The sequence below is a fragment of the Papaver somniferum genome, chromosome 7 (genome assembly GCF_003573695.1).
Source record: "Papaver somniferum cultivar HN1 chromosome 7, ASM357369v1, whole genome shotgun sequence".
NCBI classification, from domain to species: domain Eukaryota; kingdom Viridiplantae; phylum Streptophyta; class Magnoliopsida; order Ranunculales; family Papaveraceae; genus Papaver; species Papaver somniferum.
This window is the reverse complement of record NC_039364.1, coordinates 13923340-13939729: the sequence shown is the minus strand read 5'-3', so window position 1 is coordinate 13939729 and position 16390 is coordinate 13923340. Positions and strand designations below refer to the sequence as shown.

General features: G+C 35.7%; 2 protein-coding genes across 2 annotated transcripts; one reads left to right on the top strand and one right to left on the bottom strand.

Annotated features, from left to right (window-relative positions):
- Window positions 1-388: 388 nt before the first annotated feature.
- On the bottom strand, window positions 389-2338 carry LOC113294162 (protein FAR1-RELATED SEQUENCE 5-like). Its single transcript, XM_026542580.1, has one exon. The coding sequence runs from the start codon at window positions 2336-2338 to the stop codon at window positions 389-391; it is 1950 nt and encodes a 649-aa protein (XP_026398365.1).
- Window positions 2339-14874: 12536 nt separating this feature from the next.
- LOC113294161 (MADS-box transcription factor PHERES 1-like) lies at window positions 14875-16045 on the top strand. Its single transcript, XM_026542578.1, has 2 exons — window positions 14875-14946; window positions 15680-16045. Exons 1-2 carry the CDS (start codon window positions 14875-14877, stop codon window positions 16043-16045), a joined length of 438 nt encoding a protein of 145 aa, XP_026398363.1.
- The last annotated feature ends 345 nt before the right edge of the window (window positions 16046-16390 follow it).

The following is a 16390-nucleotide window of genomic DNA, read 5'->3' as shown; positions in this document are numbered from 1 at the left end:
TAACTAGGAGCTGATGTATCCCCTTGATCCTCAGCATTCATTTTAATATTTTCGAGTTCTATTGACTTGGCTTTGAGCTCCTCGGTCCTATTGTCCAACCATTCGTTAACAACTTTACTTTCTTTATCATTGACAGAAGCCAAATCCGCTAAAACGCTGAACTTCAGACATATTTGATTGTAACACAGACTTTGCTCGTTCAACTCCCAACAGATAAAAATCACTTTCACTTTTGTATGCGGTCTTGTTACGTATTTTCTCCACCTGCGTAAGATGTATTTTTCAGGAATAAGGCGAATCCCATTACGCATTAGTACCACAATTGCATGCTTACAAAGTATTCCCCTAGACTCAAACATTTGGCAGCTACAATGAATATCGAAATCAACTAATTTTTTTTTATTTTTTTAGCTTCAGTTGCTTCTGTTTCGTCTGTCCTTTTATCAAACACACATTCCTCCTTTTCACTATCATCTGTGCCGCTTCTTTCGGTTTCACTTCCATTTGTTTCGTTGTCATCTGTTTCGCTTTCATTATTTGTCTCTAAATCAACCATGCCTTCACCATCATCTACAACTTCAACAGCGATATCACCATCCTCCTCTTCACTGCTATCATCATCCGTTTCTATTTTACGGAATGTAACATTAAATTTCACCTTCTTACAAAAATCATTATCAAGCCAAATATCCTCTCGAATAACATACTTATGAACCTCGGTCACCTCATCAAAATCAACCACTTCACATGCAATCTTCCCACGAATTTCTTTCTGGAACTCTTGAAACTTCACAAGGGTATACATATCCCGAAGCTGTTTTTCAAAAGGATAGCCATAAATAAGAGGAATTGCCTTTGTACATGACTCCGCATCTTCTTTAAACTCTTTTTTTACTTTAGCCCTCAAAGCTTGTTCACATAGTTCAACAAACTGTTTTAATTTTGTCTTTGAATAAGCATAACCTTTAAAGATTGCGTTTATGCTTTCGCTATGCTGAGTAGAAGCCTTCCCCGCCCAAAACGTGTCTTTAAGAAAACATGGTACCCATCGTTCTTTCTCAGGGTATAAATCTCTCAACCATGTGTTTTGCTGTAAATTGTATTTGTCGATCATTTTCTTCCATGATTCTTCAAACTCAGCTGGAGTCTGGGAATCATATACTGCCTCTTGCAAAGCAAACACAATTTTTTCTCTTTGTTTATAACTACCAAACTTTTCAGGAATTTTTTTCATTATGTGCCACAGACACCATCTGTGCCTAGCTTCCGGAAAAACAATTTCAACCGCATTCTTCATGGCTTGACACTGATCATCTATAATTGCTCTCGGAGCACATCCAGACATGCACTTTAGCCACTTCTTAAATAGCCATACAAATGTTTCTGTAGTTTCATTACAAAGCAACCCACATCCAAGAAATATTGATTGTCCATGGTGATTAACCACGACAAAAGGAGTGAAAGGCATATCATAATCGTTTGTCATGTAAGTGGCATCAAAACTAATGACCTCGCCAAATTCTTTATACGCTTCTCTACTCCAACCATCAGCCCAAAATACGTTTCTCAATTGATTTTCATCATCGTAGTCAACTTCGAAATAAAACCCACTATTCTCTTTTACCTTCTTGGAAAAATATTTCATCAAAGCAGTTGCATCCCCTTCACCAAGTCGTAGTCGGCGTATTTCTGCAAGAGCATTTCTACAATCTTTTTCACTGCAATCAACTTTATCATATCCACCATACTGATTCACCACAGAGCGGAAAGTCTTTTCCATTGGAATTCCTGATTGGTCATTAAGGTCGATGGTACGTAATACATGTGGTTCAACTTTCCGATGTTGTCGATAATGCCGAGACAGACTTGGATCATACGTATGATTGTGATCAAGCTTAAGTTGACTAATCTCCCATTTGTCTTCATCATCCAATCTTGCAGTAACGTAAGCCTTGCAATCACAACAATTGCTCTTGCGATGTTTGGCTATATTTTTAGTCTTGTTAACAGGATTTACTGATCGGTTACAAACATACATCACACTTTTAATGATTCCTTCTTCGTTTCTCCAATTAGTTCTTTTTCTAACTGCAAATCCTTCACGTTTTGCATATGCTTTATAAGCACGGAACAAATCATCATGTGTTTCAAACTTTTTTCCAATGTACCATTCATCCTCATCGGTATTTTGAGTCTTTTCACCCGCTTCCTTCTCAGTATCATCTAAACTGACACCGCCGTCTACACTTAAAATCAGATTAGATGTATCATAAACCTGATATAAGTTTACGATATAAACAGTTCTGTGAATAATAAACATATGAATCATATGAACCATAGTTATACAATTATCAAAATTCCTGATCAGGATGCTTACCCAAATCTAACAGAAGAGAAACAAGAACTATAAACACTTTATAAAATACGATATGTATCAAACCTTAAACAATCAAGATGATTTTGGCATTCAAGAAATCTTATACAATAAACATAGAGGTGGGTTTTTAAGTTTACCTTGTTAGTAAGTTGGAGATAAAATGGTAGTGATCTCTGGAACTACCATCACTTAACTTTTTTCTATTGGAAGATTCGAAGAGAACCCTAGATTTGATCGCAGGATACCCAGAATTGTTTTACGAAGACGAACAAACCCTAAGAATTTGTTTTGGGAAGAAAAAAGAAACTGAATAGGAAACGTCGGACTTCCTTTTTGTTCCCGCTGCCAAGTTTCTAAAGTATTTGATTTCAATCTGAACGGTCGGATATATCCAACGATTTAAAGAATTAAAGAATTAACTCGTTTTTCTAAAAAGAAGAATTAGATAAATAAAAAAAGCTACTTACCTCTCACTGCCACATCAGTTTTGCTGTCAAGTGGCTGTCCACTTGCTGTTCAAATAGAAAAATCGATAATTATCATGAGCTGTCAAATCCAAACAAAAATGAGTCAGATATCTTTAAAAACCTCAACCATTAATTACCTCTAGCAAGTACATCGATTATGCCTCTTTAATCATCTAATCATCAGTTTTGGTTAAACGACGCAAGAAACTCACCAACTATTTTAGAATTAGACGCAAACGTAATGAATCAGGTTGCACCTCTTATGGAAGACCATAGGAAAGAAATAATTAATCAGAGTTTGATGGGAAGAGAAGTTCCACCACCTACACTGGAGGAATCTTATGGTGGTACCAGTACCCTAGAAGATATTGCTGTTGATACAACTGGAAGTGTTGCTGGAGTACAAGTGGCAATGCTGAAAGCGCTCGAAAGCCATCTATTGTTCGACGGGGTGACCAACTCACCTACGAGTTCTCGACCAGATGAAATCCTGATCGATGAATTAATGGGTACATTTGAAGAATGTATCATCAATAATGATGTGAACGAGATGATGATGAAAGGAATTGTTCCACCACCTGCAGTGGAGGAATTTTATGGTGGTGGTACCTTGGAAGACACCGCTAACGGTGCTAATGCATTAACAGTTCCTGCTAATGACTCTTATGTCCTAATGAATACCGATATCTCAGAACCGTGTCAATCCACCGGTTTATACCCTCTGTGATTTCCTTTCGTGAAGGTGTTAGTCCCTTAATGTGTGATTGAGGGTTCTTCTTTTGTGTGTCTCTGGTTTCTAAAGCAGGCTTGAAAATGTTTAACATCATGTCATAGCTTATAGGAACAAACTTAATAAAAAGACATCATAATTATTTATTTATTTATTTTGAAGTTGTTTAGTTTCTTTGCCCTTTGCCATTTCCGTTTTGTTTTTCTTTAATTTGCTTTCCATATAGTTGATATTTATTTTTGGTTGAAACTGGGAGAGGATATCTAAATCACGAAGAAATATCTTGACATTAGTGGTATCATCAGCCGAGATCAGTTATTGTTTTATGATGACTCGTAATAAACCTTCGGGTGGCCAAATTATACTAGGTATGTCTGGCCTGGGCTCGATCTCCGTTGGCCGATGTTTAATAAAACGTATTTACACGGTTCACCAAGAGGTGATTCAGTACTCACCAAACTGCTGAAAATAGTTGATTGAATATAAAGGTACCTTATGTCGTTGTCCAAAAATGGGTCACTTTACCATCGTAAAAATGCTTAACTGAAAAAATCTATGCCTGTGTCGTCACAGCACCGGTGGAGTCCTAATCATAGAATAAAACTTAATGACGCATTTTTCGTTTGTATTTTGTATCGGTTTACTTTCATTGTTATATTGGTTTTTGGTATTCTGACATAACTGTGTTTGGCTAATGAAATAATTGTATCAGTAAATATTTATAAGCGATTGAAACGAATCAAATTTCTTAATTTGTCGTATTATACCCTTATTTAAATCTGGTGATTTGTGTATTCAATTTAGCAGCGCCGCCAGTTTTTCAAGTTTTATAAAATCAAAATTATTTAATGAATTTTTATTATTTGGCATATTTTAAGTTAAGCATGTTTATTTTATTTTTTCGATGGATTAAGCATGTTAACTCAGGTTATCAAATTGGAGGCGCCCATAACTTTTTCCATATTTGATTTTTCTTTTATTTGAAAATTGTAAACATCTTACATTATATTATGAAATGTTGTTCCTTTCAGCCATGGAAACCATAGAAACATTCGTGAAGTAAATTGTTAGATATGTGTATGCATAAGTTGAAAAGCTAACCTCATCGATGAAAAAAAACATGGTCTGGTTAATTTCTTTTTTACAAAAGGAGGTTGAAATTTTTACCCTCATCTCAATTTTTACAGTTACTATATAATTTTGTTTATTTGGAGATTATTTAATGTGATAGGTTGTATCTCATCAGAAAATGACAATAATTATTACTCTCTAAATTAGAGAAGTTCATTTAAAGAAGAGATCTTTTATGAATTTATCATGAATATTCCCAAAAATATATAAATAAAACATAGCTAATATCATTTCAGTGATTACTTTTATTCCTTTTTGTAACCACAAGTATTACTATTAGTCAGCACTATAGTCATCCGTTAAAACCATTAATGATATGAAAAATGAATTTATCGTAGAACCTAAAAACAACTACCACAAAATAACTAATTCATATTTAAAGTGTCTTTTAAGAAAATAATCTTCAAAATTGCTAATAACAGTGAGAATTAAAAACAAAATCTAATTTAATAAAACAAATCCATGGATAAGCAGTTGCTTGCCTCTCCAGTTTTGGCTTTGTAAAGAAAACTTCACTGCTCCAAACATTTTCCACGTATATATAAAGTTATGTAGACACCAAACATGTGTCTTTGAGTGTTTTTAGTCTGTTAGGCTTATTCCTATGCACATGCCAAAAAATGGTGTTTGGCATGCCAGGTGGCATGGCAAACCATTTGCGCCACTATGGGAAAACCAATAAGCGACTGAGTTTCTATCGAGCGACATTCATAATATCGCCAGCGTTACTAACTATAACGCTGGCGTTATTCTTTCCGTCGAGCGCTAATCACAATATTGCTGGTGATATTGTGATTATCGACCAGTAGTTATTTTGCAACGGCTATTTCCCCCCAATGGTTCCTATATATACACCCTCTTACTTCTCCAGATAACTCACACATACTTCTACAGATATTTCACCAATTTCCTTTTCTATATTCTCAATTTTAAATAATCATCAATGTCGAGATCCAATTACGATAGGAATATTATTATGAAATACAACAAAAAAGTTATCGTAAGAGGATGCAAGAACTTGATGATGAGGAAGCTGAAGATAATAAACTAATCTAAACTTTGATGCTTGTACATACAGGCCAAATACCAAGAGTTCCAGATCCCAAAGAAGTATTATCAAGAAGATATACGTATCGAGGGAGGGAATTTTACCACCAAAAGCTGATGCACGATTATTTTCTTCCAAATTGTGTGTACTCTGATCAAAATTTTCAAGGTCGATTCGTCATATGGTGTATAATATTATTGAAGAGATTTTTCTGGTAGAACCTCAATTCAATTATCAGTTTGATGCACTGAATATTACAGGTCATAGTCCTGAACAAAAAGTTACTTCAGCTTTAAGGATTCTAGGTTATGGCACTTCAGCGGATGCGAACGATGAGTACCTTCGTATGGGTAAAACAACTTCTTACACTTACCTTTCATTGTTCTGTGAAGTAATAATTAATCATTTTGGTCGAACATATTTACGAAAACCAACCGACGAAGATGTTAGAAAAATATTGATTGAAGATGAGGACAGGGGATTCCCAGGAATGCTAGGTAGTCTCGATTGTATACATTGGGTATGGCAAGTATACCCTGTATATTGGGTCTAACAACTAGGAAACATAATCCCCACACCTTATGTGTGATATTAGTTGCGACTAGAGTCGATTCTCCTTTCACCTTAGGTTCTTCACGAAACCTTATAGGTTAACGACTCAAAGACTTCATTGGGATTGTGAAGCCAGACCCAACTATTTTATCTGTAGTTGCGTGTTATGATCTTGTTGTTTTCTATTGTGATTGAGTACTATCTTCTTTAAGATTTGCTCGAGATTTATGTCCGATAGGCACGATTGAAAAGTAGTCACAAACATCTTCGTCTCATTGTTTGTGATTCCAAAATATCCAATTTCGTTAATCGATTAAGATTATTGTGAGGTGATTGATAATACTAAGTTGTTATTCGGGAATACAAGATCGGTTTATCAATTGGTTCTTGTTCACCTTGATGTATCAAAAGAGGGAACAAATGTCGCAGGTATATATGCGTGAGATAGATTTATCTATTCAATAGATTTTTCTATGTGATACAAATTTGTTTATCAAGTCTTCGACTTTGGATCGTAGCAATTTTTAGTTGTGAGTGGGATTAGATTGGAGTAGGCTAGTGTCTGTAACGGCTTAATACAGTATGGTGTTCAAATATGGACTAGGTCCCGTGGTTTTTCTGCATTTTCGGTTTACACGTTAAATTTTTTTTGGTGTCTATGTTATTTCTTTTCCGCATTATATTTTTTTATATAATAGAAATACCACACGTTGTGCGTAAGTTCAATTTATTAAATAATCCAACATTGGTCTTTGGTACCGTTCAAGTTATTTCTCATTATTCAATCGGGCTCGCAAATTCATTATTGTTTGATTGTGGATTGAATTGAGAAATTGAGATATAAACTCTTTGATATACTTTTATTAAGTTTGAGTCTAACTGTCTAGTTGATTCTATTAAAAGTCTATTGGAGTTTTCCCAAACAGATTAATAAGGAAAATATTGGGTGTGGTTGTTAGACCCCCGGTTTTTCACATGTAACCCACCATGAATAATCTTTAGGATATAAATTCGCGGTTTTTTTTAACTTCAAGTAAACACATATTAAAAAGTCAAAAATATTAGATTATTCATGATAAAATCCATAAATTATCTCAATGATGAGATCCATAAAATGTTATGCGTTGGTTGTTTCGTAAACATGGGAAAAAAAATTGGGAGAGAGGGGGAGTGAAATATGGAAACATTTTCTAACTTCATTATGTAGGAGGTGAAAATACAAATCTTATAGAATGATGCCAATCGGATAAAGAATGAAATATACAAAAGTGAAACACTGAAGTGTAGTAAACTTCCCGGGTTTTTCAAGATCAGGTCGGATGGCATTAAACCTAGAAGAAATTTCGTGAGTCTTTACATAAAAAGTTTAAGTTTTTAACGTCATATAAATCTCCAATGGTGATGAATATGTTCATGTGCTTGGTCATTTTTCTTCTTGAATTCATGATGAGCATAATATTTTTTAACGAGGATGACTATAGCGTGACTTGCATTCTGCCTTTTCTCAAGAGTCTCAGCATGGTGTTTCACCAAGGTAAAGAGGATCACATGGTGACACAGATCGACATAATGGTGAGGCTCATGATGGTCTTGATATGATTCAGGATGTCGATCTAAAATCTCGTAAGATTCTGTTGAGTGTTTCGGAGCCTGTCGGGTTTGCTGGACTTAATGTCGTTTTGATGAAATAGAGACACTGATAGGGAATAACCGCCTTGTATGTGTCCGTGATAGACATGAAACTTATTGGTATATGAGAATAATACCTCCCTGACTTCTTCTTCGTTGCGGAAACATTCTACGAGTCGACAAAAAAACCTTTCTTTAGACGTAAAGTTTAGATTTGGGTTTAGGAGTACGTTTGTGTTATGGGTAGTTGTTGAAGAATAAATTTCCTCCATGATGAAACTCATGATTGTAATCTCTAATTACGAGTGATCAACCGCACGCCCCACCGCGATTGCCAAAATGTATATGTAGAAAATATACGATGGTTGGTCAGGGAGTCTGACTTATTCTACTTTGAGGATGAGAGGATGATGATGAAAAGGCCTTTCTTAAACCAAGATGATGGCCATTGAAAGACTACTTCAGTCGCATATCAGAGGTAGGTTTGGTATAGGGAGAGAATCCGAAATAGATAATACTAGAGTTTCTCAGTTGCAGATATTTTTTTTGTTGTTTTAGTTATTCTGTTCTTTTTAGAATAACCAAGCACATGTCTATTTATATCTTTGCAAAACCCTAATCTCTAATCGGTGGGATAACGACAAGGAGAAAGGATGACTACTTTTTCATAAGCCTAAGGAATATCTAAGGATCGATAACCTATCTAGTCTATCCTAAGGTGACTCCTCACACTCGAATATTCTCTTTCTGTGTGGGAAGGTTGATACTCACACGTTACCAAACCAAAACCCAAAATTTATCCCCCCATTTGTGATGTGACAAACCTTTGTATGTGATGTATCGTGTGACGTGGTAGCATATATATATACTTACGATTTGTCATAATGAATGTTAACCACGGATAAGGCGATCCTTTTGACCTCGGATGATGCGAGATGTTTGACCTCGGCTGAGGCAATCGAAATGGCTCTATGAAGAGGATTAAGGCAAGGTCCGGCCAAAAGGAGGGCCATGACTTGGAGGCGATCGAACATTGACTTGAGATGTTTAACCTCGGCTGAGGTGCTAAGCCGGTCGACCTCGGCTAAGAAATGACTTTTAACCTCGGCTGAGGCGCGTGGTCGAACACGGACCTATAGAAGAACAATATCTTTTACCTTTGAGTGGTGAAGTCCTTTCTTTTTAGAGAGATGGAGGTTTTTCGCCTCGGAGTGACGAAAGCTCTTGGTCTCGGAGCGGAGGAAGCTCTTCGGGCCTAACTAGGTTTCTTCATCTTTGAGCCAGCTTCTCTTTCTTCAGGAGTTGAACTCCGTCTTGAACCCTTTCCTGGTTGGAGTTTTGAGCTTCATACTGTCTAAATTGCGTTTGAGTTTGCATGCTCTTCCGCATGGTCTGATAGTCAATCATATTCATAGGCCTGAGTACCTTGAATGTGTTATACATTTCTACAGAGAGGCGATTTTGCATTGGACTACCAAAATTACAATTTTACCCATGGGTCATAAAATGACTAGTTTACCCTCGTTCCAAAAATTACCCTCTACACCAGTGAAACTAACAAATTAAGATACTGGACAAACCTCATTCATTCTGTTATGCACCTTTCATAGCCTTACTTACCACTGACCACTTTGAAATAATTTTTTCTACATACCTAATATGAAAATTATCTATAACCAACATGCACATTAGCAATGTCGTAGAATAAAACTTAATAACATATTATTCATTTTTATTTACATCGTCTTACTTTCAACATGTATTTACATTGTCTTCCTTACATCATTATTTTAGCTCAACCACTGGTCTTTAAATTTCTGACATAACCGTGTTTTTCTAATCGAACTAATTGTATCAGTAAATAATAAATGTTTATAAATGATTAAAATGAATAAAATCTCCTAATTTTTCGTACTATAGACCCTTAGTAATTAAAGCCTGTTGATTTGCTTTCCCAATTTAGCGGCAGCAAACGAGTTTTTCAGTTTTTATCATATCAAAACTATTTAATAAAATCTTATAATTTGTCGTATTTAATATACTCACATTATCAAATTGGCGGCGGCGACAACTTTTTCAATATTGAATTAAGTTTTTTCTTTATTTGAAAATTATAAATATCTTCCATAACATTAGGAATTGCTGTTCTTTTCAACCATAAAAAAAATCGCGAACTAAATTATTAGCTATGTGTATGCGTAGGTTGAAAAGTTAACCTCATAGATGAAAAAAAGTCATGGTCTGGTTTGGCATCAAAAACACTTTTTTTTTTGTACAAAACAAAGTTGAAACTTTTTACCCTCCACTCAACTCTTATTGTTATTATGCGACTTTGTTTATTTGGAAATTAGTTAATGTAATAGATTGTATCTCATTAAAAAATGAGAATAGTGATTACACTCTAAAATTAGAAAAGTCATTTAAGGAAGAGATCTTTTATGAATTCATCGTGAATATTCCCAAAAACATACAAAAAATACATAGGTAATATCACCTCAGAGATTAGTTTTATTCTTTTGTATTCACATTTATTAGTATTACTTAGCGCTATATTCATCCATCAATATCATTTTATAATATTAAAAATGATTTCAACGTAATCTTGGTCGCCATAATATATGGTAATACATTTTGTAAAAACCTAAAAACAATTATCATAAAACAACTAATTCAAATTTTAAGTGTTTTTTTTTTTGGAAAATAATCTTCAAAATTACTATCAGTAATGTGAATTAAATGAATTTAGAGAAGTAGACTTACAACATATGGATCTGTTTTGTAATCTTCTTTAAGATTTTTTTTCTATTTTTCTAATTTCTTTTTCTTGGTATTGGATTTTTTTTGGACTCCAAGTTAGTCCTCTTTAGGATTTTTCACCACTTGAAGTATATCCCTAAAAGCATACAACCAATTTTCAGGATGCATATACAACATACCGTCGATACCAACATCGTTTTATAGATGCACATACCACATTCAACCATGTACCCTATAGGCGTTTATACTTTTGGGCCCTAGCATAATTTCCTCATAGGATCCAACACCGATACTATATGGATTTTAGCACAAACACAACACTTTCAAAAAGTCTTAAACTGTAAAACAAACATAAATCACTGAGTCCCAAGCTGCTCAGTCTTGAGACTTATTATTACACATTAACTTCGATAAAAAAGGTTCCACAAAAGAAGTCTATCGGATTGAACAGAATAACATTCCCTTCTAGCTTTTCCTTGTTGCAACCGAAATCTTTGTATGCAATCCTCCCTCCTACTGACCCTTGTTCTGCCATAAATCAAATAACAAAAATTATGAGATAAAGCATCACCCCTGATAAACTCTTACTCAAAAAAAAAACAATGCAATAATCCCCTTAAAACTACTTGGACTAGACCAAATCCCATTTATGGACTTAATGCGATTTGCACCACTGAGAACCCATACAGATGTTTGATCTTCGCGAAATCTGATGTTAATTGCACTATCATGTGAAAAGAAAATAAAAATTATCTGGAAAATCCGTATGACAACAACACTGCAGAAATGAAGAATAAATTTTAAAAAATTGTTGAGATAAGCAACAAGTGTCTCTCCTATCCGGCCTCCGCCAGCCTAAATTAATTATTTACTACCTGGGGTTAAACTGAAAGGATATCGGAACACACAAAAAAGGAGATCAGAGTTGAGATTACAAAAAAAAAAAACAGATTTAAGAGAAAGGGGATTAGAGCTAAGCCCAGAACAAAAATGAGATGTATCAAGGGAAGTGATAAAAGAAAGGTGAGACCCTTACACGAGAAAGAAGATCCTAAAAGACTTTTTAAAATGGTAGTACAAAACTGTAAACTAGAACTACAAAGAAACCATTTGGATTAAATCAAAATGAACACTAATGCATCTAACAATGATCAGAACATCACTATTCCAGTGAAAATTAAGGGAACACAAACTTGTAAGCAAGATCTAAAGGAAAATTGTAGATCTAAGGAATAAAACGAAGAAGGAGAGGTGGATACCTGAACTTCAGATGTGTAAGGTTCTGCACCAAGATCAGCAGCTGCAGCGTTGAAGGGGGTTTCATCAATAATCATATCTTCAGAAGGGGCTATAGCAGGGTCAAAAGCTGCAGAAGAAACACTCCGATGAAAGAACTCATGAGGAAGGTAGATTTCAGGGAAAGGTGTTGGGAAGATCTGATTAAGTGAAGCAAGGGTGGTGATCTGGTCTCCAGAAGATCCACCTTTCTTGATCTTTTTAAGCATAGTAGGTTCAGGATTTGAGTTACCAATCAAAACCGCTTTGCGTTTGTTATGACTCATTTTTTCACTTTCTTCAACATTTTCTTCGGAGATATCAGTGATAACTTGTTTGTTAGCGTTCACAGCAGGATCACCCATAGAATCAGATATTTCTGATGGAATTGAGTGAAGATGAGAGGGATTTACAACTACAAATGGATAAAAATCTAGAGTCTCTACAGCAGAAAGTGAGGAGGAAATAGTCGTTGCAGAAAAATGAATGGGGGTGATAAATGGGATGTTCGACAACTTAGTGATTCACAAACACTGTAATATGAGTCTCTTTGCATGCGATAACCTTGTTATTATCCTTCTCTTAAATGTACTTTTCCAACTCTTTAAATGCTTAATGACTAGATTTTTCAGTATCTTTAGGACAAATTGCTTTAAATCAAGTCAAAATTTAGTAAAAAGTATTTAATGTTGGTAAACTCATTGAAAACGTCATTAGCTGTCAACATTAAAGCGAATTTAGACCAAAGAACAAGAGAAGATCTTCAAAACCTCTGCCATTAGTACTCTATTGGAATACATTATCTATCTATATATTCCCTTTCCTCTCTTCAAAGATTCTATGTACTAATGTTTCTGCCAAAAACATCTTTTCTTTCCTTTAGTGTTGGTGTACTCTCTTCATGTTGAATCTTTAATTTTCATCTTCATCTTCATCTTCATCTCCCTTTGTTTTTGTTGTTTCTTCTGCATCCATTATATATATTATCCAACGAAAAGGCGGGGAAGGTAAACCTTGCTTTTATCACTAATAAGGCTATTAGAAAGGAATCTTGAGGTCAAGAAGGAGAGGGATATTAAAAATGCTTGGCGACTTGTGTACCTTGACTGAGGTTACTGCTTGCGCGATTATTAATGGAGCCAATGATAAAAAACCAAAAGTCTGGCCATCAGATGAGGTCGTGCACGATTGTTTGATGAATTTAGACAGCGTGCCAGAGAAAGACCGCATGAGAAATCAAATGGATCAGGAAAGTTACCTGTTTGATAATATAAAGAAAATGAACCCGAAATGGCAAAAATACAAGCGTGAGAACGGTACCATGGAAATCGGTCAAATATACGGAAAGGCCATGATTGGTGAGTGCTCTATAGATGATCTCGATCGCAAGGATGCTCTTGATTTATATGCGTTCGCTGCAAAAGAAGGCGACCATGCTCGCAATTGTTTAAACCGACTTAGAAATCCAAAACAACCAATTGTACTTCAGTACACTTATATGAATGGTGATGAAGAGATGGATGGTTATACGGATAGTGGTTCTGAGAATAGTGCTTATGGTGGTGGTCTGAATGACGCTGAAGAGTCTCTTGGGGGTAGTTCAGATGTTGGAGACTATTATCAAAATCAAGATGGTGGTGCTGATAATATTAATCCTTACATTAATCTTGGTGATGGTGAAGATGTTGATAGTGAGATCTCTGGTGGTTCTGAGAATGGTATGTATGGTGGTGGTATGGAAGATGGAGTTGAATTGTACTGTCCCACTCTAGATGGTGGTGCTACTAACATTAATGCCAATGTTAGTGGGGGTTATTATGAGAATGGTAGGTATAGTGGCGGTGTAGAAGATGCAGTTGAGGAGTACAATCCCATCCTAGATGGTGGTGGTGGTGCGGAAGGTGGAGTTGAGGAATACTATCCCATCCAAGATGGTGTTGGTGGTGGGGAAGGTGGAGTTGAGGAGTACTATCCCATCCTAGATGGTGGTGGTGGTGTTGAACGTGGAGTTGAGGAACACTATCTCATCCTAGATGGTGGTGGTGGTGTTGAAGGTGGAGTTGAGGAATACTATTCCATCCTAGATGGTGGTGGTGGTGTGGAAGGTGGAATTGAGGAGTATTATCCCATCCTTGATGATGGTGCTAATGACGTTAATATGAATGTTGGCTGCTGTGGTGTGAGTCCTTGTGGTCTGGCTGGTGGTGCTGATATTAGTATTGACGAAGACCAGAGGATGCGATCAGATCAGATGTTGGCATCCTTGGAAGAATTTGAAAGCCAACTATTCGTCTATTCCCCTACCAGATGCAAACGTAATGAATCAGGATGCACCTCTTGGGGAAGATTACATGGATCCCTCAAACCTATTCAATCCACCGGTTTACACCATGCATGATCACCTTTCGCGAGTGTCTGTCCCTTAATGTGTATCTGGCGTCTAAAGTTGTGCAATAATCGGTCCAGTTTTATGTAATAAAAAAATCTTATTTTGAATTTCTTGTGCATTTATTGATAATGTAGATTTAAAGTTTAAACCCATATATAACTATTAATTTATTGTGACGAGAAAATTCAAAGAATGTCTAAAAATCATGAAGAAACATCCTAAATTATCCTATTATCAGCCTTGCCTAGGAGGATTGAACATACCATCCACAATGCCAAAGGCCAACAAGACAGGAAACACTCAAGGCTAAAAGAACGATAGTGTTATGAGAACACAACATTTTCCAATTAACTGTTAAGTATTTGTTTGCCTTTCGCTATATACATAGTTAAATCTGGGAGCAAAAGAATGACAGAGTTTCCGCAACAAGGAAAAATACAGTAGAATGGGTTGTATCATTCAATTAAAGGTTTGCTTATTCAGTTGGGCGACAGTTCGCCCAAGGCGTTGATTGATACAATGGTGGAAAATGATGGGGAAATCGGAAGCGGTGCCAGCAGTAAAACATATAGAGAGATACATAGAGATGTCGTAAATACTTCTTCCATGGACATCGGCGGCATGGAAAAAACAGTCACTTCGTCCTTATCCCCGGTCTTGGGTCACTCCCAGACTCCTAGTTAGCACCCTTCAGCTTGGTTTCTCATGTTCCTCTCAAGAACTTTTTTTTTTTTTTTTTTTGCTTTCTAAATTGAAGATATGATAAGAAGGGACGCAAATAGGCTGCGACCTTTGCTTGTTTTTTAGTCTAGACATTCTATATATGCAAATGAACACCATTGGATTCAACAGTAACTCTACATAAAGAAAAAACCCCATTATTTTTCTCTTAAACGTGCCCGTAGATATTGCAAAAAATCAAAGTCATTTGGACTTTCATTGAGTATGTTTGACTAGGATTAATCAACTCTATTGCAGAAATACTCCTTGTTCCACAATTCCAAAGGAGTAGCAAATTGCATTAAACCTTCACTAAATGATAACTGTTCAATGTATAAATGATAAGATCGTAACGTTCTACAGGTCATATAAATGCTCTGAAGCAAAAAGATCACAGATTAATAAAAAGCATTTAATTGCCTGAGCTGTCGAGATCCAAACAAAGGCAAGGCAGAAATCTTTCTGAACCTCTACCATTAATTCTCTCAGCAAGTACATGTCAATGCCTCTCTAATTAATAGTCTAGACATTCTATATATGTCCATTATTGTGTCCTTGCCAAAAGCATCTCTTCTTTCCTATTTCAGTTTGTGTGTTTCTACAGATGGAAAGCAAGGGTTTTGTTAAACTAGTTAGTGAGTTGTGTACCTTATGCGGTGTTGATGGTTGTGTGATAGTGTGTGGACCATACGGAGATCTAAAACCAGAAATATGGCCAACAGATCAACCAGAAATGCAGCATGTATTGATGAAATTCAACAGCATGTCCTTGGAGGAACGAAACAAGAAGACAACGAATCACCGATCATTCTTGAATAAGCAGATTACTAAACTTGATGAAAAATCGCGGAAACAGGAATTCAAAAATCGTAATGAGGTGCTCGGTAGAATTGTGAGGGAAGCTCTGAATGGTAAGTGCTCTCCTGTAAATCGTAGTGATTTGGCTGATTTAAGAATGTTAATTGCATGAAGAATAAAAGAAATTGAACAAGCAATAACCGAGCTTAATACACCAGTATTACAATCTATTCCTGCTAATACAAATAATACTATGAACCCTAACCCTAGTACTCATAATATTGGGAATATCACTATGAATCCTCATAATATTGAGAATATCAATATGAACCCTAACCCTAGTACTAATGATAGATCTTATGTTAATCTTTGTTATGGTATGAATAATGGTAATGGTGGTGTCATGTATGGTGGTTTAAATCTTTGTTATGGTATGGATAATGGTAATGGTGGTGTCATGTATGGTGGTGTAAATGGTGGATTCATAGACTACGGTCAAAATTATCAAGGTAGCACG